This window comes from Panthera pardus, unplaced genomic scaffold, assembly GCF_024362965.1.
Source record: "Panthera pardus isolate Hobbes unplaced genomic scaffold, ASM2436296v1 HiC_scaffold_10, whole genome shotgun sequence".
NCBI lineage: Eukaryota > Metazoa > Chordata > Mammalia > Carnivora > Felidae > Panthera > Panthera pardus.
The window spans coordinates 33,027,550-33,053,229 of NW_026526655.1; the positions used below are offsets into that span (position 1 = coordinate 33,027,550).

At 36.1% G+C, this 25,680-nt stretch overlaps 1 protein-coding gene across 1 annotated transcript in view; it reads right to left on the reverse strand.

Annotated features, from left to right (window-relative positions):
• Window positions 1-25,680, reverse strand: part of FAM117B (family with sequence similarity 117 member B) — a 94,542-nt gene that overhangs the window by 21,552 nt on the left and 47,310 nt on the right. The window contains exons 2-4 of the mRNA XM_019436624.2: window positions 18,169-18,320; window positions 4,457-4,549; window positions 3,363-3,476 (exon numbers count right to left, since the gene is read on the reverse strand). Coding sequence (XP_019292169.2) covers window positions 3,363-3,476; window positions 4,457-4,549; window positions 18,169-18,320 — 359 coding nt within the window. The remainder of the gene's footprint in view (window positions 1-3,362; window positions 3,477-4,456; window positions 4,550-18,168; window positions 18,321-25,680) is intronic.

Consider the following 25,680-nt stretch of genomic DNA (forward strand, 5'->3'; position numbering starts at 1 on the left):
GTTTTTAATTTTTATAAAATCCAATTTACCTACTTTTTTTCTTTTGTTGCTTGTGCTTTTGGTGTCATATCTAACAAACCATTGCCTAATCTAACCCTACATTTATGCCTATGTTCTCATCTAAGAGCTTTTAGTTTTAACTCTTCCATTTAGGCCTTTGATCCATTTTAAATCACTTTTGTACATGAGTGTGAGGTTAATGGATATATATATATTTTTTTAATGTTTGTTTTAGAGAGAGAGAGAGAGAGAGAGAGAGAGAGAGCGAGCACGAACAGGGAAGGGGCGGAGAGAGACCGAGACATAGGCTCCAGGTTCCAAACTGTCAGCATACAGCCTGACTCAGGGCTTGAATTCATGAACTGTGAGATCATGACCTGAGCTGAAGTCAGGCGCTTAACCCACTGAGCCACCGCTCCTTGAAGGATATATTTTTAAAAGTCATGTTTTAAAGGCTAGAATTGGCATTACCCTTTTACTCTTATCTCTCCATTGTTACCATCTCATTCAATCATCAGCTAACATAGTTTAAAAAATTCAGACTCTGAAGTCAAATTGCCTGGGGGTTAGAATACTAGCTCTAACCTAGATTCATATGACCTAGGACAAAAAACCTAAATTCTCTGGGCCTCAATAGTAATAAGCCTTACCTCAAAGATGAGGATTAAGTGCTAGTAATACACACAAAAGCTAAATAAAGTGTTTGCTATATAGTAAGCACTTAATAGACTTCAATTATTATTACTTTGTAAATATCATTCAGGTTTGGCCATTCTCTCCAACTCCATAGCTCCTATCTTATTTTAGACCACTGTCATTTCTTACCTGGATTACAAACCCTATTCTTAAATGGTTTTCCTGCCTCTAATCTTGTCCTCTTCCAAATTCATTCTCTACTCCAAACTCATAATGACCACTCTAAAACCAATCCCCCGTGTTAAAAAAAATAGTTCTGGGGTGCCTCTAGGACAAAGTCCAAACTTCTTAACAACTGAGACATGAAGACTTTCAAATCTGGCTGCTATTTAACTCTCTAGCCTAACCTCTTACTATTACTCCTACCTGGAGCCACGATTTCTTCCACCTCTAGAAGAATGACTAAATCAGCTTTCAGGTATCCACCTAGATACCACATTCTCTGAGAGGCCTTTATAGATGGCTCCAGAACCAACCCAAGGATAAATACCCCTTCTATAACAGTGTAAAACTCTGCCGAACACTATCAATACATTCATCACACTGTATAATAACTGTTTACTTATATCTATCTGAGACTTGGTGGGGTGCAAGCCCCAATATTTCATTTATCATTGTATCCCCTAATGAGTACTACAGTATGAGCCATAGGATAGATATTGTGCAGACAGAGCAACGACCTCAAAAGTACACAATCTCTAAGTGGTACTTTTCTCCACTAGAGAGAGAACCTACTAAAACTAAGCCATACCCATAACTTAGTATTTTCATGCTAATAGTATGAAAGTTTCAATTAAACACGAATACCACTGTTGTAGTTATCATGATGCATGTGTTTGATCTCTGGCTGGCTATTAACAAAAAAAAAAAAAGTCAAGTTGTCAAGATGTTTGGTGTGCCAAGTGTACAAAACTCAAATTACATAAATTTATTTTTCAAGTTACCCTATTTTCTAGTCCTTATCTTCTCTGAAAAGAGAGGTTTTCAAGTTAAACATGAACTTTGTGCAAGCTCCAATAATATTAAGCAAATTCATCTTACAAGGGGGGGAAAAAAAGAAAATTCTGGATAATTTACTACCTTAATTGCTGATTTTAATGCAACTTTAAAAAAGTCACTTCACAGGCACCTGGTGACTCAGTCAGCTAAGAATCTAACTTTTGATTTTGGTTCACGTCATGATCTCACAGTTTGTGGGATCGAGTCCTACGTCGGGCTCTTCGCTAACAGCATGGAACCTGCTTGGGATTCTCACTCTCCCTCTTCTCCACATGCACTCTCTTTCTCTCTCTGTCAAAATAAATAATTTTTTTAAATCACTTCAAAAACTGATAAACTCCTAAAATCTGTCACTTAATTCAATAAATTTCAACCTTAATCCTTATTCTACTTAGGAATAAAAATATGAGTGGAAATAAAAAGTGGCTTTATCTCTTAGAAATACATTACAAATTATTAATGGATAAATTAGAGGGAGTAAAAGGTTGGCAAATTCACCTGTAAAGCCACCTATAAATTCACCTATGAAGCTTCACTTCTGAAAGTGAAGGAGTGTGGTTTTTAATTAGTATTCCAACTTTGACAGTTATCAGTCTATTCGAATTTTTCATTTCTTATTTTGTCAATTTTACATTTTCTATTTCTCCAGACATAAATCCAGTTTGGTTATGTTTTTAAATGTATTAGTTTATATTCATATCTTATAATTAAAATACCTTATACATGGAAAAGAGCAATTAGAAACTACAACCAAACTATAAATTTGTGAAATTAAATTTGACCCATGTATTAACATTTAAGGGCAAAATTAATTTGAAAAAATATATACCTCTATTTATACTTTCTAAATTTTTTTTAACGTTTATTCATCTTTGAGAGACAGAGACAGAGCAAGGGAAAGGGGCAGAGAGAGGGAGAAACAGAATCCGAAGCAGGCTCCAGGCTCTGAACTGTCAGCACAGAGCCCAACACAGGGCTCGAATTCACAAACTACAAGATCATGACCTGAGCCGAAGTCGGGACGCTCAACCTACTGAGCCACCCAGGCGCCCCTCTACTTATACTTTCTCTTGAAAAAATCCACATATACTTGGCAGTCATCAGAAGCTATCAACCTATAAAAAGGGTTGGCAAACTTTTTCTTGCTCTTTTTGCCAAGGGACCCAATCCAATTTTAATTCAGTTTAAGAGAAATGTTTCCTGGGTGAGCCACTGAAAGCAGTTCATAGAGTTCTATAAAGGAATCAAAGCAATTAAAGGTTTTCCCCTACTGAAAGACTTTATGAGATGTATCATCGTTATCTTCAATCTTTAGATGAAGAAACTGAAACTCAGAACAGACTGCTCATCCAGGGTCTGGTTCTATAGCCAATGCTTACCTCTCTATTATTTGGCCTCAATATACTGAATTGATAAAGACAAAATTATGGTAAATCAAAATAGGTAAGTAGCTAGGTCTCCTAAAAGTCAAATCACAGTTCACTAAAGGAAAATATCATTTTGTCAACTTAGTATCTTGAATTTTTTATGGAAGCTAATTCAGTATTTAATCACGGTTTCAAATATGCTTTTGGACATTTTTATCCTAATCAGTTACCTATAAAATAACATATCACCAGGAAAACAACAAATCCCTTATTTGGATTGTGTGGTATTTGGGCTCCTACCTGACACTGGTTAATAGCTGCATGGTTGCCATGGAATGGAGACTGTCTTTCTTTATCTCGATGATGTCGACTGCTGTGTTTACTTCTCTGCAATTGTTGGCGTAATTTTGCAATCTGAAAAGGGGAAAAATAAGAGTATCAGAGTTTTCCAAGATACACAAAATATATCCTTGCTTATTAGTAAGAACCAGTACAATTCAGCCTTAATAGATCTTTTGACCTTTAAAACCCTATCACAAAATCTGACTACACAAAATTTATATATATACACACATCCACATACACAAGTGTGCACTTATGTGCATCTCTCTTTTAGAGAGAAACAAAATTACATTCCAACACTGTTTGGAGCCTTCAAGCTTCCCAAATACTAAACCAATGAAGCTTTCAGCACTTAGAATAAATGAATTACATTATAGCTTTCACAAAGAATTTTAATGAAAATTATTCTCATTGTCCTAACAATGAGCCATATTTTATTTAGATTTAGATTTCTTTAAACGCCTAACCTTCAACAGCTCCAAAAATCAAACAGTATTTAAAAATCAATTCAAGCCATGAAATGTATTCACAGATACAATCTTTAAATAACAAACATAATTTCAATCAATATCCCATATTATTCCCTGACTGAATCTTTCTGTTGTATGTAAAGTGCAAATGTCGTAAGTGTAGGCACAGAAAATGGTAATCAGCATAGGACCATAACCAATTTGGTTTACTGGATTAATCAATTTCAGAAACACTACCATTAAATACAGAAATAATAAATGTGAATTTGTTGTATCACTTTAATTTTATAAATCTGACACTTAGATTAACAGGTATGGACTCTCATTTAATAAGAAAAAAGACAAAGAAAAACAGATAATCTGTAAGTAATGTGTATATTTCCCCCATTCAAATCTCTATCCAATCAATGTAAGAACTGTTTCGTTATTTCTCAAGTAAACAAAACCAAAAACAAACAAACAAACACCCACACCAAACAAAACAATGCAAACAGACAAATCCTTGTTGCCCACAACTTCAAGGAACTACCCAGGGAAGAAATCAAACTTCCACACCCACTTCCTTGGGACCATTTTCCTGACCTCTTTAAGTTGATCTGTACTGCCCCATGATGCTGAACGCTTGTGAGACCCTTTCTTCTTTTCAGCATATTCTTCGGCCCATGCACTCTCTGTCTATAATGGGAAAAAGAAGGAAGGGGTATATTAACCATTTAACGATAATGTACACCACATCTGCAACAAAATGGATGGATCTTCAGGACATTATGCACAATCAATGAAGTCAGGTGAAGAAAGACAAATACTGAATGACCTCACATGTGAAATCTAAACCACACACTCAGAGAAAAAGAGATGAGATTTACGGTTATCAGAGACAGTAGGAGTTGGGGGAGGCACCTGAAGGGGAATTGGATGAAGGTGGTATAAAGGTACAAACTTCCAGCTATAAGATTAAGTACTGTGGAGGTAATATATAACATGATGGCTATAGTTAATACTGCTGTGTGATATATTTGAAAATTGCTAAAAGAGTAGATCCTTTTAAAAGTTCTCAGCGCAAGGAAAAAAAATTTGAATTATATGAGGTAATGGATATTAACTAAACTTACTTGGTAATCATTTCATAATATAAGAATTTCAAGTCATTATACTGTACAAAAACTTATACAGTATTGTGTATGTCAATTATATCTCAATAAACCTGAAAAATAATTTCATTTCTTAAAAAAGTATATATTTTTCTATTGTACAATGCATTCCCATTATAGAAAAATTAAGTACTAGAAATACTTAAAATAACACAATGACCCAAAATTCCTCTAGCACCAGTTGCTTTAATTATCATATTTTAGTTTATTTCCTTCATTTCTATTATTAACAAAAACTTAATTATTTTTACATAATGGTAAATATAGCATTTATTGAACAAATGCATACTAATAATAGCTAACATTCCTGTGATCTTATTATATGCTAGGCACTTTGCTATATGAAAGCATAGTGAAAGGTCTTCATAGTATCATCTGATTTAATACATACAAAAGTTCTACAAGTTCTGCAGACAAGGAAGCTTGGTAAATAGCCTAATGTCTCACAGCTAAGAAGTGGCAGAGCTAAGATATAACCTAAGACTCTGGAGTTCATAATCTTAACCTCTGTTCTATGTCTAGTCTTGCTTTAAATATCTGCAAAATTGGGGCGCCTGGCTGGCTCAGCTGGTTAAGCATCCAACATCCGCTCAGGTCATGATCTCACGGTTTGTGATTTCAAGGCTCATGTCAGGCTCTGTGCTGACAGCTCAGAGTCTGGAGCCTGCTTCGGATTCTGAGTCTCTCTCTCTCTGTTCTGCTCCTGCCCCACTCATGCTCTATCTCTCAATAAACTTTAAAAATTTTTTTAAAAACCTTTAAAATAAAAATAAATATCTGCAAACAGGGGCACCTGGGTAGCTCAGTTGGTTAAGCAACGACTCTTGGTTTCAACTCAGGTCATGATTTAGTACCACATTGGGCTCTCTGCCCCTGCCTCTCTGTCCCTCCCCTGCTCACTCTCTTTCAAAATAAATAAATAAATAAACTTAAAAACATTTAAAAATCTGCAAAGTGTAGCCTCAAAAATGTTAAATCCTTAGTGGTTATACAAAATCCAGAATTTAAAAATCAGAAAAAAAAATACAAATGAGTTCTCAGTACATAAAAATATGCACAATCTCTTCATCTAAACAGAACAACAAGGAATGACTTTGAATGACACACTGGACCAAGTGGACTCAACAGATATATTTGGAACATTTCATCCTAAAGCAGCAGAATATAAATTCTTCTCCAGTGTACATGGAATGTTCTCCAGAATAGATCACATACTGGGACACAAATTAGCCCTCAACAAGTACAAAAAGATCAAGATCATACCGTGCATATTTTCAGACCACAATACTGTAAAACTGAAATCAACCACAAGAAAATATTTGAAAAGATAACAAATACTTGGAGACTGAAGAACATCCTACTAAAGAATGAATGGGCTAACCAAGAAGCTAAAGAGGAAATAAAAAGGTCATGGAAGCCAGACAAAATGATAATACCACAACCAAAAACATCGGAGACACAGGAAAGGCAGTCATAAGAGGGAAGTATATAGCAATCCAGGCCTTCCTAAAGAAGGAAGAAAGGTCTCAGATACACAACCTAACCTTACACCTTAGAGAGCTGGAAAAAAAACAGCAAATAAAACACAAAACCAGCAGAAGAGAGGATAATAAGGATTAGAGCGGAAATTAATGCTATTGAAACCAAAAAAACAGATCAATGAAACCAGAAGCTGGTTCTTTGAAAGAATCAACCAAATTGATAAACATTAGCCAGTTTGATCAAAAATAAAAAGGAAAGGACCCAAATAAATAAAATAAAGAATGAAAGAGGAGAGATCACAACCAACACAGCAGAAATAAAAACAATAATAAGAGAATACTATGAGCAATTATATGCCAATAAAATGGGCAATCTGGAAGAAATAGACAAATTCCAGAAACATTCCTACCAAACTGAAACAGAAAGAAATAGGAAATTTGAACAGACCCATAACCAGTAAAAAAAAAAAAAAAAAAAAAAAATTGAATTAGTAATCAAAATCTCCCAAAAAACAAGAATCCAGAGCCAGATGGCTTTCCAGGGGAATTCTACCAACCATTTAAGGAAGAGTTAACACCTACTCTCTTGAAGGTGTTCTGAAAATAGAAATGGAAGGAAAACTTCCAAACTCTTTCTATGAAGCCAGCATTACCTTGATTCCAAAAGCAGACAGAGACCCCACTAAAAAGGAGAACTACAGACCAATTTCCCTGATGAACATGGATGCAAAAATCCTCAACAACATATTACCCAACCGGATCCAACAATATATTAAAAAAAATTATTCACCACGACCAAGTGGGATTTTATACCTGGGATGCAGGGCTGCTTCAATATCTGCCAAACAATCAATGTGATTCATCACATCAATAAAAGAAAGGACAAGAACCATATGATCCTCCCAATAAATGCAGAGAAAGCATTTGACAAAATACAGCATCCTTTCTTGATAAAAACCCTCAAGAAAGGAGGGATAGAAGGAGCATACCTCGAGATCATAAAAGCCATGTATGAACGACCCAATGCTAATATCATCCTCAGTGAGGAAAAACTGAGAGCCTTCCCCCTAAGGTCAGGAACAAGACAGGGATGGCCACTCTCGCCACTGTTATTGAACATAGTATTGGAAGTCTTAGCCTCTGCAATCAGACAACACAAAGAAATAAAAGGCATCCACATCAGCCAGGAGGAGGTTCAAACTTTCACTCTTCACAGATGACATGACACTCTATATGGAAAACCCAAAATATTCCACCAAAAAACTGCTAGAACTGATCCATGAATTCAGCAAAGTGGCAGGATATAAACTCAATGCACAGAAATCGGTTGCATTCCTATACACCAACAATGAAGCAACAGAAAGAGAAATCAAGGAATCGATCCCATTTACAATTGCACCAAAAGCCATAAAATACCTAGGAATAAATCTAACCAAAGAGGTGAAAACTCTATACACTGAAAACTATAGAAAGCTTATGAAAGAAATTGAAGAAGACACAAAAAAATGGAAAAAGATTCCATGCTCCTGGATAGGAAGAACAAATATTGTAAAAATGTCGACACTACCCAAAGCAATCTACATATTCAATGGAATCCCTATCAAAGTAACACCAGCATTCTTCACAGAGCTAGAAGAAATAATCCTAAAATTTGTATGGAACCAGAAAAGACCCTGAATAGCCAAAGCAATCTTGAAAAAGAAAACCAAAGCAGGAGGCATCACAGTCCCAGACTTCAAGCTATACTACAAAGCTGTAATCATCAAGACAGTATGGTACTGGCACAAGAACAGACACTCAGATCACTGGAACAGAATAGAGAACCCAGAAACAGACCCACAAACATATGGGCAACCAATCTCTGACAAAGCAGGAAAGAATATCCAATGGAATAAAGACAGTCTATTCAGCAAGTGGTGCTGGGAAAACTGGACAGCGACATGCAGAAAAATGAACCTGGACCACTTTCCTACACCATGCACAAAAATAAACTCAAAATGGATGAAAGACCTAAATATAAGACAGGAAGCCATCAAAATCCTCGAGGAGAAAGCAGGCAAAAACCTCTTTCATCTTGGCCACAGCAACTTCTTAATCAACACATCTCCAGAGGCTAGGGAAACCAAAGCAAAAATGAACTATTGGGATCTCATCAAAATAAAAAGCTTCTACACAGCAAAGGAAACAATCAGCAAAACTAAAAGGCAATGGACAGAATGGGAGAAGATATTTGCAAACAACATATCAGATAAAGGGTGAGTATCCAAAATCTATAAAGAACTTATCAAATTCAACACCTAAAAACTAAATAATCCACAGAAGAAATAGGCAAAAGACATGAATAGACACTCTCTAAAGAAGATATCTAGATGGCCAATTGACACAGGAAAACATGCTCAACATCACTCCTCATCAGGGAAATACAAATCAAAACCACAATGAGATACCACCTTACACCTGTCAGAATGGCTAACATTAACAACTCAGGCAACAACAGATGTTGGTGAGGATGCGGAGAAAGAGGATCTCTTTTGCACTGCTGGTGGCAATGCAAATGGTGCAGCCACTCTGGAAAACAGTATGGAGGTTCCTTAAAAAATTAAAAATAGAACTACCCTACGACCCAGCAACTGCACTACTAGGCATTTATCCAAGGGATAGAGGTATGCTGTTTCGAAGGGACACACGCACCCCCATGTTTATAGCAGCACTATCAACAATAGCCAAAGTATGGAAAGAACCCAAAAATCCATCAGTAGATGAACGGATAAAGAAGATGTGATATATATATATACACACACACACACACACACACATATACGTATACATATATGTACATATATATACACACATACATACATACAATGGAGTATTACTCGGCAATCAAAAAGAATGAAATCTAGCTATTGCAACTACGTGGATGGAACTAGAGGGTATTATGCTAAGCAAAATTAGTCAGAGAAAGACAAATATCGTATGACTTCGCTCATATGAGGATTTAAGAGACAAAACAGATGAACATAAGGGAAGGGAAGCAAAAATAATATAAAAACAGGGAGGGGGACAATAACATAAGAGACTCTTAAATATGGAGAACAAACAGAGATACCGGAGGGGTTTTGGGAGGGGGAATGGGCTAAATGGGTAAGGGGCATTAAGGAATCTACTCCTGAAATCACTGTTGCACTATATGCTAACTAACTTGGATGTAAATTAAAAAAATAAATTAAAAAATTTAAAAAAATATGCTCAGTCTCACCCATAATAAGAGAAAAGCAAATTAAAACCACAAACTGGGTGATTTTATTTCATACTCTCCTACACTGCTGGTAGAAGTGTAAATTAGTACAGCCTTTATGGAAGGAGACTCAGCAATTGCTGTCAAAGTTACAAATGCACATACCCTTTATCTCACCCTTCTTTTGGTTATTTATCATGCAGATGTACAAAATGTTTATCTTTATGCACAAAATGATACAGCATATTATTCCCTGTAGCACTGTTTTTACAATATTAGAACAATGTAAATAGAGGATCTGTTAAATAAATTATAGTATATCTTTACAACAAAATACTTATTCAGCCATTAAAAATGAATAAGGAAGTTCACAATAATCTCTATGAGATATTAAGTGAAAAACTCAAGGCTCAGTATAGTATGTATAGCAACTACTTTTATAGAGGACCAGTATAAAGAACATACATATATGTAAAGTATCTCTAAAAGAATATACATTGTAACAAAAGATACATCAGTGGCTTCCTCATGGAAAGAAGATCCTTCCTTCACTGTATTATACTTATGTACTTCTTGATTTTTGTACTATAAGAATGAATGTACAGCCTGTTCAAAACAATACTTCTCTCTGTATAAGGTGTGGGGGGGGGGGTGACTTTTAAAGGGGGAATTTTTTTTTTTGAGAAATGTATTTTTATTTTTTAATGTTTAAAATTTTTTACTTAAATTCTAATTAGTTTAACATACAGTGCAATATTGATTTCAGGAACTGAATTCCGTGATTCATCACTTACACACAATACCCAGTGCTTAATCATACATAATAAGTGCCCTCCTTAATACCCATCACCCATTTAGCCAACCCTCTACCCACTTCCCTCCAACAAGCCTGTTTGTTCTCTATCATTAAGAGTCTTTTATGGTTTGTTTCCGTCATTCTTTTTTTTTTCTCGTTTTTTTTTTTTTACCCCTTTCCATACATCCGTTTTGTTTCTTAAATCACACATGAGTGAAATCATATGGTATCTGTCTTTCCCTGCCTTATTTTGCCTAGTATAATACATTCTAGCTCCATCCACGTCACTGCAAATGGCAAGATTTCATTCTTTTTGATGGCTGAGTAACATTACACTGTATGTGTGCATATATATGTGTATATATATGTATATATATAATATGCATCACATCTTTATCCATTCATCAGTCAATGGACATTTGGGCTCTCTTCATAGTTTGACTATTGTTGATAGTATTGCTATAAACATCAAGATGCATGTACCCCTTCAAATATGTATTTTTGTATCCTCTGGATAGATACCTAGTAGTACAATTGCTGGATCATAGAGTAGTTCTATTTTTAACTTTTTGAGGAAACTCCATACTGTTTTCCAGAGTGGCTGCATTTCTACCAACAAAAAGGTTCCCCTTGCTCCACATCCTTGCCAACACCTGTTGTTTCTTGTGTTAGTGTTAGCCATTCTGACTGGTGTGAAGTGGTATCTCATTGTGGTTTTGATTTGTATTTTGCTGATGATGACTGATGTTGACCATCTTTTCATATGTCTGTTGGCCATCTGGATGTCTTCTTTGGAAAAGTGTCTATTCATGTCTTCTGCCCATTTCCTCATTGGATTATTTGTTTTTTGGGTGTTGAGTTTTATTAGTTCTTTATAGATTTTGGATACTAACCCTTTATCACATATGCCATTTGCAAATATCACTTCCCATTCTGTAGGCTGCATTTTAGTTTTGTTGATTACTTCCTTGCTGTGCAGAAGCTTATCTTTATGAGGTCCCAATAGTTCATTTTTGCTTTCATTTCCTTTGCCTCCGGAGACATGTCTAGTAAGAAGTTGCTATGGCCAAAGAGGTTGCTGCCTGTGTTCTCCTCAAGGATTTTGATGGTTTCCTGTCTCACAATTAGGTCTTTCATCCATTGTGAATTTATTTTGGAGTATGTATAAGAAATTGATCCAGTTTCATTCTTCTGCATGTTGCTGTCTAGTTTTCCCAACACCATTTGTTGAATAGACGGTCTTTTTTCCACCAGGTATTTTTTCCTGCTTTGTTGAAGATTAGTTGATCATATGGTTGTGGGTCCATTTCTAGGTTCTCTATTCTGTTCCACTGATCTATGTGTGTTTTTGTGCCAGTACCATGCTATCTTAATGACCAGAGCTCTGTAACATAGCTTGAAATCTAGAATTGCGCCACCTCCAGTTTTGTTTTCCTTTTTCAGGACTGCTTTGGCCATTAGGGGACTTTTGTGAAAGTCCTCTGTGAAAAATTCTAGTGGTATTTTGATAGGGACTGCATTAAATGTGTAGATTGCTTTGGGTAGTATAGACATTTTAACAATGTTTGTTCTTCCTATCCCAGAGCATAGAGTGCTCTTCCATTTCTTTGTGTCCTCTTTAATTTATTTCATAAGTGTTCTATAGTTTTCAGAGTTTTACATGTTTGGTTAGATTTATTCCTAGATATCTTATTGTTTTTGGTGCAATTACAAATGGGATTGACTCCTTGATTTCTTTTTCTCCTACTTCATTATTGGTGTACAGAAATGCAACAGATTTCTGTACATAGATTTTATATCCTGCAACTTTGCTCAATTCATGTATTAGTCCTAGAAATTTTTGGTGGAGCCTTTCAGGTTTTCTACATAGAGTCTCATGTTGTCTGCAGATAGAAGTCTGACTTCTCCCTTTCCTATTTAGATGCCTTTTGTTTCTCTCTGATGTCTGATTGCTGATGCTAAGATTTCCAGTACTATGTTAAGTAGTAATGGTGAGAGCAGACATTCTTATCTTATTCCTGACCATAGGGGAAAGCCTCTCAGTTTTTCCCTAATGAGGATGATATTAGCTGTGGGCCTTTCATATAAAGCCTTTATGGGATCTTTCCCTACTTAAGGGGGAATCTTTCTATATGGATAGAGTGATGTCCTTAAATAAAAAACAAGGTTGAAGGATATATATGCATCACATATATACAGTATTCCTGCCAAAAAATGTAGTAAGTTGAATTTAATTGTGAAGAAACAGAGACTTATGTTGAGAATATTCAACAAATATACTGGCTTGCACTCTTAAAAAATATATCTATGTCATGAAAGACCAAGAAAAGCTAAGGAATGGTTTCAGAATAAAGAATACCAAATAAGCATAACATCTAAATGCCAAGTGTGTTTCTTGACTAGATCCTGGCTTACATGAGAAATTACTACAGAGAACAACGAGAAAACTTAAAAAGTTTGACTAGGTACAACATATTAAATAATAGCATGGTATCAATCAATGTTAAATCTCCTGAATTTGGTTAGTACTTTGGTAATTTTTGTAAGTCCTTGTTCATATATACATGTTGAACTATTTGAAGAATCAGAATGTCTTCAACTTACTAACAATTAGCAAATAGTAACAATAATAACAGCAATTAAATACACACAAAAAATAAAAACATATATTAAAATGTTCATATATAAATGTTTATATTTGGTGAATATAAGTGAGGAATCTACTGGTGTTCAATCTACTATTCTTGCAACTTTTCTATAAATGAGACTTTCAAAATACAACTTTTTTTTTTAATTAGGGAAGTCTAAATATAATAAGTGTGAGATTTAACTCAAGGAAAAACAAAAGAATATAAAAGCTTCCTATAGACTTGTTAAGAACAAATTAAAATGAGAACAAGAGTATTAAGACAAATAAAAGTAAACATGAAGAGCAACAGCTTTGCTAATTTCAGTTGTAAGATGGTCAAACAAGAAAAATTACTTAGCAAAAATCACTGATTTTACTTAAACTCCTAACTCAAAAGATAATTGTTCTCTTTGTTCCACTAAGAAGCTGTGCCTTTAAGACACTCTAGATATTAATAAAAAGTAAAATTGAATGTTAATTAAGTACATTTCAATTTTTGTTCAGCCTTGCACTGTATACCACAAAACTATTAAGCATCTACTACTAACATGTCAGACACTGGACTAGGTACTGAGGTTAGAGAGGAAACACAGTTCTTATTTTCAAGAAGTTTTTTCTAGGAGAGAAAGGATAAATATCCAATTATGTTACAATAAATAGCCACATGTGATGATAGAAGTTCCCTCTAAGAAAGGCATCTAAACCAGAACTAGAAGGACAGGGAAGCAGGTAGGCAAGATTTTATGAAATTGGGGGAGGCTTCAGAGTATAAGTTATCTAAGCAAATGGTGGGAAAGCATTCCATACAAAATAGAAATCCTGGGAAGCATCGGTGAACAGAGTACACAGGGCACTGCAAGTCCATTACTGAGAGCTGGAGTGTATTTTCTAAATTATTTTTAACAGGTAAAAAGAAAAATATCAATTACACAGTCAAGAAACTGTATTTGTTTTAAAGGATTCCATGATGTAATCCTACTTTGTTACAGCCCAGCCTATTTAAAAAACAATGTATAGAGTCACTGGCCTAGAGAAATCTGATCTAACATGTGAAAAAAAAAAAAAAAAAAAAAAACAGGAACACCAGTCAAGTGGTGAAGCATCTGGAAATTAAAAAAAAAAATTAATGTTTATTTATTTTTTGAGAGAGAGAGAGACAGAAAGAGACAGAGCACGAGCAGGGAAGGGGCAGAGAGGGAGACACAGAATCTGAAGCAGGCTCCAGGCTCTAAGTTGTCAGCACAGATCCTGTCACAGAGCTCAAACTCACAACTGTGAGATCATGACCTGAGCCGAAGTCAGACACTTAACCAATGCCACCCAGGCACCCCATGGAAATTTAGATTACTTCAGAATCCTAGGCTTAACCAAGAAAGTCAAAGCTACTGGGAAGCAACTACAGAGCTTATACAGAGGTTACTATATTAGGTCTTAAAAAAAAAAAAAAAAAAAAAAGATTTTTAACACTTTTCTTCTCTCTTAATATTACAATCCAATTTTAACCAATGGACCAAGGTTTTATACAAAAGAGCAAGTTACTCAAAAAGTATTTTTTTTAAAAAAGCTAATCTACCTCTTTAGTACTTTCATTTCTAACACTAGACTTATAAATGGCTACCTTCAGTAATTCTACATTATTGTAGTCTCTAATTTACAAAGTATATAATTTTATTAGGTTTTAATAACAGGCCATCTTATAGTTTCTGAATTTGGACTACAATTTCACGCCAGTGCAAAAACTGAAAAAGAAAACAAGCTCTTAATCAAAATAAACCCCTGAAGGGGGAAAAATAGCCTCTGAAATGTAGGAGTTCTGAGAGAAAATAACTTAAGATTTTTAAAAGGAAAAGATGACTGGTTTATGTAATAAAGTAAACCAGACACCAATCACATGAGTCACAAATTCACACATTCACATGTCCCCTGTGAAGAAGTGTAGGTGGTTAGGAAAGTTGGGAAGAGATTACCTTTTGAGTCAAAAGAATGTCAAAGAATCCAGCCATACACACAGGCTTCATTTCATTCCCACAAACTGGTATAGTCAGAAAATTCAAAAGGCACCCCTTGCAAATTAGGTGAATTAAATTAAATTAATGGAATTACAACATAGATAATGCTAGAAATACAAATTGGTCTAAGTTTGGAGGGCAAGCTGGTAAATGGTGTTTTTAAAAGAATCATTAAAAGAACATGGGAGGAGGGGGGCCAGGAGGTAGAGGTTGGTGGCAATGTAGTATTTAGTAGTGTACCAAACTCTGAAGCAGAAATGGTAGATGAGTCTTGCAGATGGTCTCATCGACCAGCCCTGCTCCACTGGCAACGGCAAGCTAAGGCACTGCACTAGAGAGACTCTCGGGCAATTTGAGTTCACAGGGAATAAGCAATGTCTGCCAGAGACACAGAAAAAAAGAAATGATGCCACATTTTTGCTATCTTTGTGTCAAGTAATTAGGATAACAAATAATCATGTACAATAAAATCTTAATCAGGCACTCATTCTCATGACCAAAGCAATGATGGGGTGGAGGTACGGCAGGAGAGGAGATTAACATCTTTAAAAACTTGCTGCCACACTCCTACTAAACTTTTTGTTTTTAATGTTTATTATTTATATTTGAGAAAGAGAAAGAGCATGAGTGGGCAAGGGTCAGAGAGAGAGAGGGAGACACAGAATCCAAAGCAGGCTTCGAGCTGTCAGCACAGAGTATGACACAGGGCTCAAACCCACAAACCGTGAGATCGTGACCTGAGCTGAAGTCGGACGCTTAACCGACTGAGCCACCCGGGCAGCCCTTCCTAAACTGTTTTGATGCTGCCTTTCTCTGTATTTTTCAGAACCTCCGCTTCTCATTCCCACTCATCCCTGAAATACTGAGAGAGACCTTGGAGTCATACATATTTTTTTAAATGAAGAACCAGGGCTCAGAGTCATAACATGAAAAGTTTTATCAAAAGTCTAACAGGAACTTCCTGCAAGCACCCATCTACACTATAAGATAAATTACTTCCATCATATTGTCTGCTCTAGCACTGTCTGGACCAGGGGTGATAAAAGAGCCCCAAGTCTCTCAACATGGGCAAAAACTGCTAATCAGTCCCAATAATCTTTAGCCTGAATCTTTTTCAACATAATCCTCCAGGGAAGCTAATGGCAGTTAACAAACTACACAGGATATGAAATCTACATGCCATTCTTGTTGTGACAATAACCAAAGGTAGTAATTTCAATGGCAAGCATTTATTAAATGCTTACTATGTGCCAGCCACTGTTCTAAGTGTTTTATATATATTTCCTTGTTTAATCCTTGTTTAATCCTCATAATAACCTTAAAAGACAGGTACTATTCTTTTCCCCATTTTATTTATTTTTTAATGTTTATTTAATTATTTTGAGAGAGACAGTGTGTGTGCGTGTGCAAGCAGGGTAGGGGCAGAGAGAGAGAGAGGGAAAGAGAATCCCAAGCAGGCTCCAGGCTCAGCCCAATGCAGAGCTTGATCCCATGACCGTGAGATCATGACTTGAGCCAAAACCAAGAGTGGGGTACTTAACTGACTGAACCACCCAGGTGTCCTGCTCCCATTTTACAAAGAGGAAACAAAAGCACAGAGATGTTAAAAATTGCCTGAACTCCAAAGAAGATATACAATAAGCATATGAAAAGATGCTCAACATCATCAGTCATTAGGAAAATATAAATAAAACTCACAAGATATAATTTCATATCTACCAGGATAGCTATACTGAAGAAAAAACAGAAAAATAGTTAAGTTTTGGTGAGGATATGGAGAAACTGGAGTCCTTATACACTGCTGGAGGGAATGTAAACTGGTGCAGCTGCTGAGCCATATATTTTAGAGGAACTGCCAGACTGTTCCTCTAAAAGCTAAATATATGACCCAGCAATTTCACTCCTACATACGTGCCAAAAGGAATTGAGAGCAGAGATTCAAACAGATATCTACACACCAATGTTTGTTTCAGCACTGTTCACAATTGCCAAAATTTGTAAACAACCCCAATGTCCAAAACCAGAAATGGATAAACATGTTTATCCATCCAATAGAATATTATTCAGCCATGAAAACAAATGGTACAACATGGATAAACCTTGAAAACATTATGTTAAGCAAAATGAGTCAGATAAAGAAGTACAAATATCATATGCTTCCAGTTATATGAAATACCTAGAACAGGCAAATTCACAGAAACAGAAAGTTGAATAGTGGTTACAGGGGCTGGAAAAAGAATGAGGACTTACTGAGTTTTTGTTTGGGTGATGAAAAGTTTTGAAACAGATAATGGCAATAGTTGCACAAGAGTGTGAATGTAATTGATGCTACTAAGTTATATACTTAAAAATGGTCAAAATGGGGGCACGTGGGTGGCTCTGTCAGTTAAGCATCAGACTCTGAGTGTGGAGCCTGCCTGCTTATGATTCTCTCTCTCCCCTCTCCCTTTGCCCCCTCCCCTGCTTGCACTAGCTCATGTGTACTCTCTCAAAAAAAAATTTTTTTACATTAAAAAAAACCCTTTTTTTAATGTTTATTTTTGAGAGAGAGAGACAGAGACAGAGAGACAGAGTGTGAGCAGGGGAGGGTCAGAGACAAAGGGAGACACAGAATCCGACGCAGGCTCCAGGCTCTGAGCTGTCAGCACAAAGCCTGACATAGGGCTCCAACTCACAAACCGTGAAATCATAACCTGAGCCAAAGTTGGTTGCCCAACCAACTGAGCCACCCAGGTGCCCCATAAAAAATTTTTTTTAATGTTTATTTATTTTTGAGAGAGAGAGAGAGTGAGAGAGAGCGAGCGAGTGGGGGAAGGGCAGAGAGAGAGGGAGACACAAAACCTGAAGCAGGCTCCAGGATCTGAGCTGTCAGCACAGAGCCTGATGTGGGGCTTGAACTCACAGACCGAACTGAAGTCAGACACTTAACCGACTGAGCCACCCAGGCGCCCTTCCCCACCTCCCCAAAAAAAGAATTTTAATAAACCTACCTGTGTAGCCTTGTCCCTCATGCAAGGAGCAGCCTGCCCATGACTATCACGAGGCCAGTGCCCTGCAAGGTATGGAGCAGCAAGTGTATCCAGAGAGGAAGTGCGCCGGATAATACTAGAGGGGCTTGAGGATGGTGGTCGTGTTTTGTCACCTAGATTTAAGACAAATATATGTATTTTTAAAATAGATTAGGAAGGAAACAAAGTAGAAACTAAGTACTAAACTATGTGGAAATTCTCTAACTTGAAAAAAACAAGTAATAAAAAGGAGTAAGCGACTAATTCATACAAACTTGGAGGAATCTCCAGGGAATTATACTGAGTGAAAACAGTCAATCTCACATGGTTACATACTATATGATTTCATTTATATAACACTTTTGAAATGAAAAAACATTTAGAAATGGAGGAGAGATTACTGGCTGCCAGGAGTCAGAGATGGGGAGGAACAATGAACTGGCAGAAGAAAAGCAGGTGTTATAAAAGGGCAACAAGAGGGACCCTTGTGATAAGGAGCTATTCAGCTTTACTGTAGTGATAGATATACAAACATACAGAGATTAAACAGTATAGAATTATACACATATACAAATGAGTTCAAGTAAAACTGGAAAAATCTGAATTAATAAGAATAGATTGTACAATGTCAATATCCTGGTTGTAATATTGTACTATGGTTCTACAAAATGTTATTACTGAGGGAGACTGGGCAAAGTGTACAAAACCTGTATTATTTGTTACAACTGTAATGATCTCTACAGGAAAAAAGAAAATAAGACAAATGTATATCTACCCATTTTAAAAATGTTCATCTTGGTTTTAAGATTAAATAAGTATAAGAAACAAATACTTATTTATCATTATACCACCTATACTCAAAAGGATATAAGACAGCTAAGATAAAGTTACAGGGAAAATTCCATTTTAATCAGCTCTATATAACACACATCTTAGGGAGATTTTGTCACAATAAAACCATATTAACCAAGCTATAGGAACGTTCATTGAAGCCACATATGCAAAAATCTTTTTCATTTCAAGCTACAGCATATAGATTTAAATGTGAGTTAAAAAAAGGAAAAAAAAAAACTTTAAAAATTAGGTAATGGGAAGAGAGAGGTGACAGAAGAAACACCTTTGTATCTCCTTTTTTTCTTTGATGGGAGAAGGAAATAGGCTCAGCTAATTTATACTTTAAGAAAAGAAGGAAGGAAACAAAGGAAAGGCTTTAAAATATTAAACATATGCATAAATTGGACTGTATTATAATGCTATCATTCTAGTTCTATGTGATAAATACCTTTGCTCTTAAGCCCATATACAAAAACACTTTGAGACACCTATCTTCTGTTTGTATTACATTATGTCTTAGTAAGAGTCTTGCACAGTTACAAGTGTAAAAGTTCAGTTCCTGGTTATGTGACCCATATAACAAAAGATTCAATTCCACTAAAATAATAGTTACAGCACCTGTGTTGCTGATAATCATAAAGCTGCTTCAAAGATATGCCTCCGATACATAATTTGCTTTCAAAATGGCACAATTATTTCACTGAAACAATGCCTAATTGTTGCAAATGCTAACCATCTCTGCATAGTCTTCCTTTTATAGTAAACACAAAAAAAACGCTGTATGTGTCCGTAAGTTCAAGAAAGCGCATTCTCACATTATTATGACAAGTAAAAAGCAATAAATGTACATGTTCACAAATTTCCTCTAACTAAAAAATTAATCTCTACTGGACAGTCACATGACTGTTCTCAGCTAAGAAAAAAAAAAAAGACATACACTATGTGATCTGGGGTATATTCATCAAAATCAAATCGCCAGAAGCTTTCTGGTACCTCTTTCCTACCATGATGCTGCTTCAGTCACCCACCAGTACACTGACCAAGCAGATCTTACTAATCGGTCTGATTCCATTTTGGAGATTTTTAATTATTGAAGAGTTGACTTTTCAACGAGGCCTCTTAAGACTATTAAATTTTCTATAATAGGGGCGCCTGGGTAGCTCAGTTGGTTGAGTGTCCGACTTTGGCTCAGGCCATGATCTCATGGTTTGGGAGTTTGAGCCATGCATTGGGCTCTGTGCTGATGGCTCAGAGCCTGAAGCCTGCTTTGGATCCTGTGTCCCTCTCTCTGCCGTCCCCCGCTCATGCTCTCTTTCTCAAAAATAAATTTAAAAAACAAAAACAAAACCAAAACACTTTTAAATATTCTATAATGAAATGAAGAATAGAAAAATTATACATCATCACGTGTAAAAATACTAAACATTTTCTCTTTAGAACTCCCTTCCTATAACCCACTCATTTGAACATTTACTAAGGGTCTGTGAGCCAAGGCAAAGACCTAGAAATTAAAAAGACTTAAGTTACAGTAAGGAACACAGTCTACATCTAGCTTGTCATGATTCCATTTCAATCCAAGTTCCCAAAATTGACAGGATTTGGTGCCTAATTATAAGGGAGTTTAAGGATGGGAGGGAGTCTCAATAGTCAAAGATGACTCAAAGATTCCCATCCTACCTAAACAAAGGCTGTATTTATAAGAAGTCCAGAGGAAAAAACTCTTGACAGCTGACAAGACCCTTCATGATCAGACCTCTCTAGCTTCATTCTGTTGCCTGTACTACCTCAATCTCTACACCAGGCTGAAGGACCTACAGTTCCCAACAAGTACTGTGCTTTGCATGCCTCCATGCCTTTGTCTCTACCTAGATTTCCCTAGATAGCTCTTTCTTTGGTTTGGCTAATTCATGTTTAACCTTTCAAACTTCAGTTCAGATGTCTAAACTGAAATTCAAAATTCAGTTCAGATATTTCCCCTGGAAAATCCTTTTTTTTTTTTTTTTTTTAAGTTTATTTATTTATTTTGAGAGAGAGCATGCACGCACATGAAAGCCTGCACAGGCATGAGTGAGGGAGCAGAGAAAGGGAGAGAAAGAGAGAATCCCAAGCAGGTTCCACATTGTCAGCACAGAGACCAATGTGGGGCTTGAACTGTGAGATCATGACCTGAGTGGAGATCAAGAGTAAGACGCTTAAGACTGAGCCACCCAGGCACCCCTCCCCTGGAAGATCTTCCTTGAACAGCCACCCAAGTCCAAGAACCACACCAACATCTAAGTCAAAAGTCCTACTGTTGTGCTGCCATAGTGCGGTTCACAGAAATAGTCCCTTGACTGTTCAGTGCTCTACTAAAAAATGAAATTTTGGAGGGCAGGAATTTTACTTCCCCTCCAACCCAATGATTAAGATGGTACCTGATATATATGCAGAGAGGAGAATGCCTTCTAATGTTACTATTCTTCATAGACAAGGGCAAGCGTGTACCACACTCTTGTTAATCCAAAGTAAAACAACAAAGACAAATACTTCCTGGTATTACTTTCATGTGGAATCTTTAAAAAAAAAAAAAGAAAAAAGTCAAACTCATAGAAAAATTATTGCCAGGGGGCACCTGGGTGGTTCAGTGGTTGAGCATCCAACTGTTGGTTTTGGCTCATGTCATGATCTCATGGTTTGTGAGTTCGAGCCAGGCATCAGGCTCTGTGCTGACAGTGTGGAGCCTGCTTGGGATTCTCTCTCTCTCTCTCTCTCTCTCTCTCTCTCTCTCTCTCTTTGCCCCTCCCTTGCTCTCTCTCTCTCTTTCTCAAAAAAAAAAAAAAAAATTAAAAAAAAAAAAAGGAAAAAGAAAAGTGATTGCCAAGGCATGGGAAAACAGGGAGAAGTTGATGAAACGGTACAAACTTTCAACTGCACAATAAATAAATAAAGTCTGAAGATCTAACGTATAACATGGTGACTACACTTAATTATCATTGTATTGTACAATTAAATTTACTTCATGTAGAACTTTAAAGGAGCTCCTGGGTGGCTGAGTCTGTTAAGTGCCCGACTTCAACTCAGGTCATGATCTCACAGTTCGGGGGTTCGAGCCCTGCATTGGGCTCTGTGCTAACAGCTCAGAGCCTGGAGCCTGCTTTGGAATCTGTCTCCCTCTCTCTCTCTACCCCTCCCCCACTCATACTCTTTCTCTCTCTCTCTCTCTCTCTCTCTCTCAAAAATACATAAAACATAAATAAATAAATAAATAAATAAATAAATAAATAAATGAAAAGATACATATGTGAGATGATGAATGTTATTTAAACAGATTAGAGGAATCCAACGTATACATACACCAAGTCACTTTAAATATGTTAAAACTTTGTCAATTATATGTAAATGAAGCTAAAAATAAAACTAAATCAAAACAACAAAACAAAGGTTCAAACTTAACTTTGTTTTTTAACAATCAAGTCTTTAAAGAAGTTAACTACAGCAGGGTGTGGAACTAAAAACAGCAGTCAATGCCTTGGGCTCTAAAGTTCAGAACTCCCCAACTATCTGTGACCAGTTCTGTTGGTTCCTGAGTAACTTCAACGGCAACAGTAGAGCATCCCAAAGCACAGACCCTGGGTATTATATTAACAGATTCTATAGACCTTGTTAGATTTAGCTATTTGTAGAACTTAATCAGGTACTGCTTAAAGGTTGTATTCATATTCATTTGTTCAGTGAGGGAAAAAAAAAGTCTCACCTTTTTCAAATACAAAAATGATAAAATACTTATTGTAAAGAAATCTAACAACACAAATAAATGCCAATAGGACACCACTCAGAGATAACCATTTTAGTGAGTATTTATCTCAGAAATTTGTCTACCATTCACACACACAATTTTATATAAGTAAGGCTCCATTAGGCATGCTATTACTTATTGTTGAGAAATAAAATGAGCTTGTTGAGGACCTATTTCCATTGCAATAAATATAAATCTATAATACATCACCATTTTTAATAGCTGTATACTATCATATTGAATGGATATACTTAACTTAATCCCATAATGACAGACATTTCTAGAGGCAGATCGATATCTTTTTACATTTAATTATCTCTTTGTGAAAAAATTTCTAGACGTCAAATTATATATCCAAGGATACACATATATTAAAATTTTAAGTACTGCCACACTGCCTTCCACCAGAAAGGATTTTGCCCTCACAAGAATACTCATTTACCCACATTCTGCAGTGTACTTTATCATTTTCTGCCAATCTAAAAAAAGATTAAAAATACCTTTTTATTTGCGTTTTGATTACTAAGTTATAAAATACTCAGATTTTACTGGCAATTTATATTTTTTATACATTACCCAGTATTTTTAAATATTACTCCTGATCTCTCTTTTATAGAGATCTTTTCTTCTGTTGAAGAAACATTTAAAGGAGGTTCCTTCAGTTTCATTTTAGCTTCGTTTTCTCATTATTTTTAAGTAAAACAGTTAATTTTATGTTAAATACTATGCATAGTATGATTAAATTCTTATAAAAGTATATGCCTATTTATCCACTGTCTAAACTTCTTCCTACACACGCGCGCGCGCACACGCACGCACACACACACACACGCACACACACAACACTCACTCTCTCTCTTCCCCTCTTTCCCTCAAAATGTCTCTGGAAATTTTATTTCAGACCTGATTTTATTGCACTTTGCTTTAATGCATTTGACAGATTTGATTTTTTTTTTTTTTTTTTTTTTTACAAATTGAAGGTTTGTAGCAACCCTGAGTTGAAAAAGTCTGTGCCATTTTTCAAACAGCATTTGCTCACTTCATGCCTCTGTGTCACATTTTGGTAATTCTCTCAGTATTTCAAACTTTTTCATCATTAAATTTGTTATGATGATCCGTGATTAGTGATCCTTGATATTATCATTGTAATTGTCTTGGGGCACCACAAGCCACACCCATATAAGACAATGAACTTAGTTGATAAATGTTGTTTGTGCTCTGACTGCTCCACTGACCAGCAGGTTCCCCCTTTCTATTCCTCTCCTTGAGCCTTCCTTGAGACACAACAATATTGAACTTAGACCAATTAATAATTCTACAATGGCCTCCATGTGATCTCTCACTTTCAATCAAAAGCTAGAAATGTTTAAGCTTAGTGAGGAAGGTATGTCCAGAGCCTAGATACGCTAAGATAGTCCTCTTATGCCAGTTAGCCAAGTTGTGAATGCAAAGGAAACATTCTTAAAGAAAATTAAAAGTGCTACTCCAGTGAACATATGAATAATAAGAAAGCCAAACACCCCTACTGCTGATATGGAGAAAGTTATAGTGGTCTAGATATAAGATCAAACCAGTCACAACATTCCCCTAGGCCAAAGACTAATCCAGACAAGGCCCTAACTCTCTTCAATTCTATGGAGGCTGAAAGATGTGAGGAAGCTACAGAATAAAAGTTGGAAGTTAGCAGAGATTGGTTTGCGAGGTTTAAGAAAAGAAGCCATATTGGGGCCCCTAGCTGGCTCAGTTGGTAGAGTGTGCAACTCCTGATCTCAGGGTCATTAGTTTGAGCCCCAATTGGGCATGAAGTCTACTTAAAAAGCAAATAAATAAAAATGTTTAAGAAAAGAAAGAAAAAAAGAAGCCATCTCTATAACATAAAGTGCAAGATGAAACAGCAAGTACTGATGTAAAAGCTGCAGCAAGTTATCCAGAAGACCCAACTAAGATAATTAATGAAGGTGGCTATACAAAACAACAGATTTTCAACGTAGATAAAACAGTTTTATACAGGAAAAGGATGCTATCTAGGTCTTTCACAGCTAGAGAGAAGAAGTCCATGCCTGGCTTCAAATCTTCAAATGAGAGGCTGACTGTCTTTGTTAGGAATTAATGTAGCTGGTAACCAGGATGAAGCAAATGCTCACTGACCATTCTGAAAATCTTAGGACCCTTAAGAATTATGCTAAACTACTCTGCCTTTGCTCTATAAATGGAAAAACAAAGCCTGGATAACAGCATATCTGTTTACATGGTTTACTTAATATCTTAAACCCACTGTTGAGACCTACTGTTCAGGAAAAAAAAAACAAAACAAAACTCCTTTCCAAATATTACTGCTCACTGAGAATACACCTGATCACCCAAGAGTTATGATGGAAATAGGCAATGAGATTAATGTTTTCATGCCTGCTAACACAACATCCATTCTGTAGCCCATGGATCAAGGAGTCTTTTTGACTTTTCAAGTGTTATTATTTATGAAATACATTTCATAACACTATAGCTGCCTAGATGGTGATTCCTCTGTTGGATGTGAGTAAAGTAAAATTGAAAACCTCTGGTAAGGATTCACCATTCTAGACACCATGAAGAACATCTGTGATTCATGGGAAGAGGTCAAAATATCAATATGAACAGGAGTTTGCAAGACATTGATTCTAACCCTCATGGATGACTTTGAGGGACTCAAGACTTCAGTGGAGGAAGTAACTGCAGATATAGTGGAAAGAGCAAAACCAGAATTAGAAGTAGAGTCTGGAGATATGACTAATTTGCTGCAATTTTATGATAAAACTTGAACAGATGAGAAAAGAAAGTAGTTTCTTGAGATGAATCTGCTTCTAGTGAAGATGCTATGAAAACTGTTGAAATGACAACAAAATAAT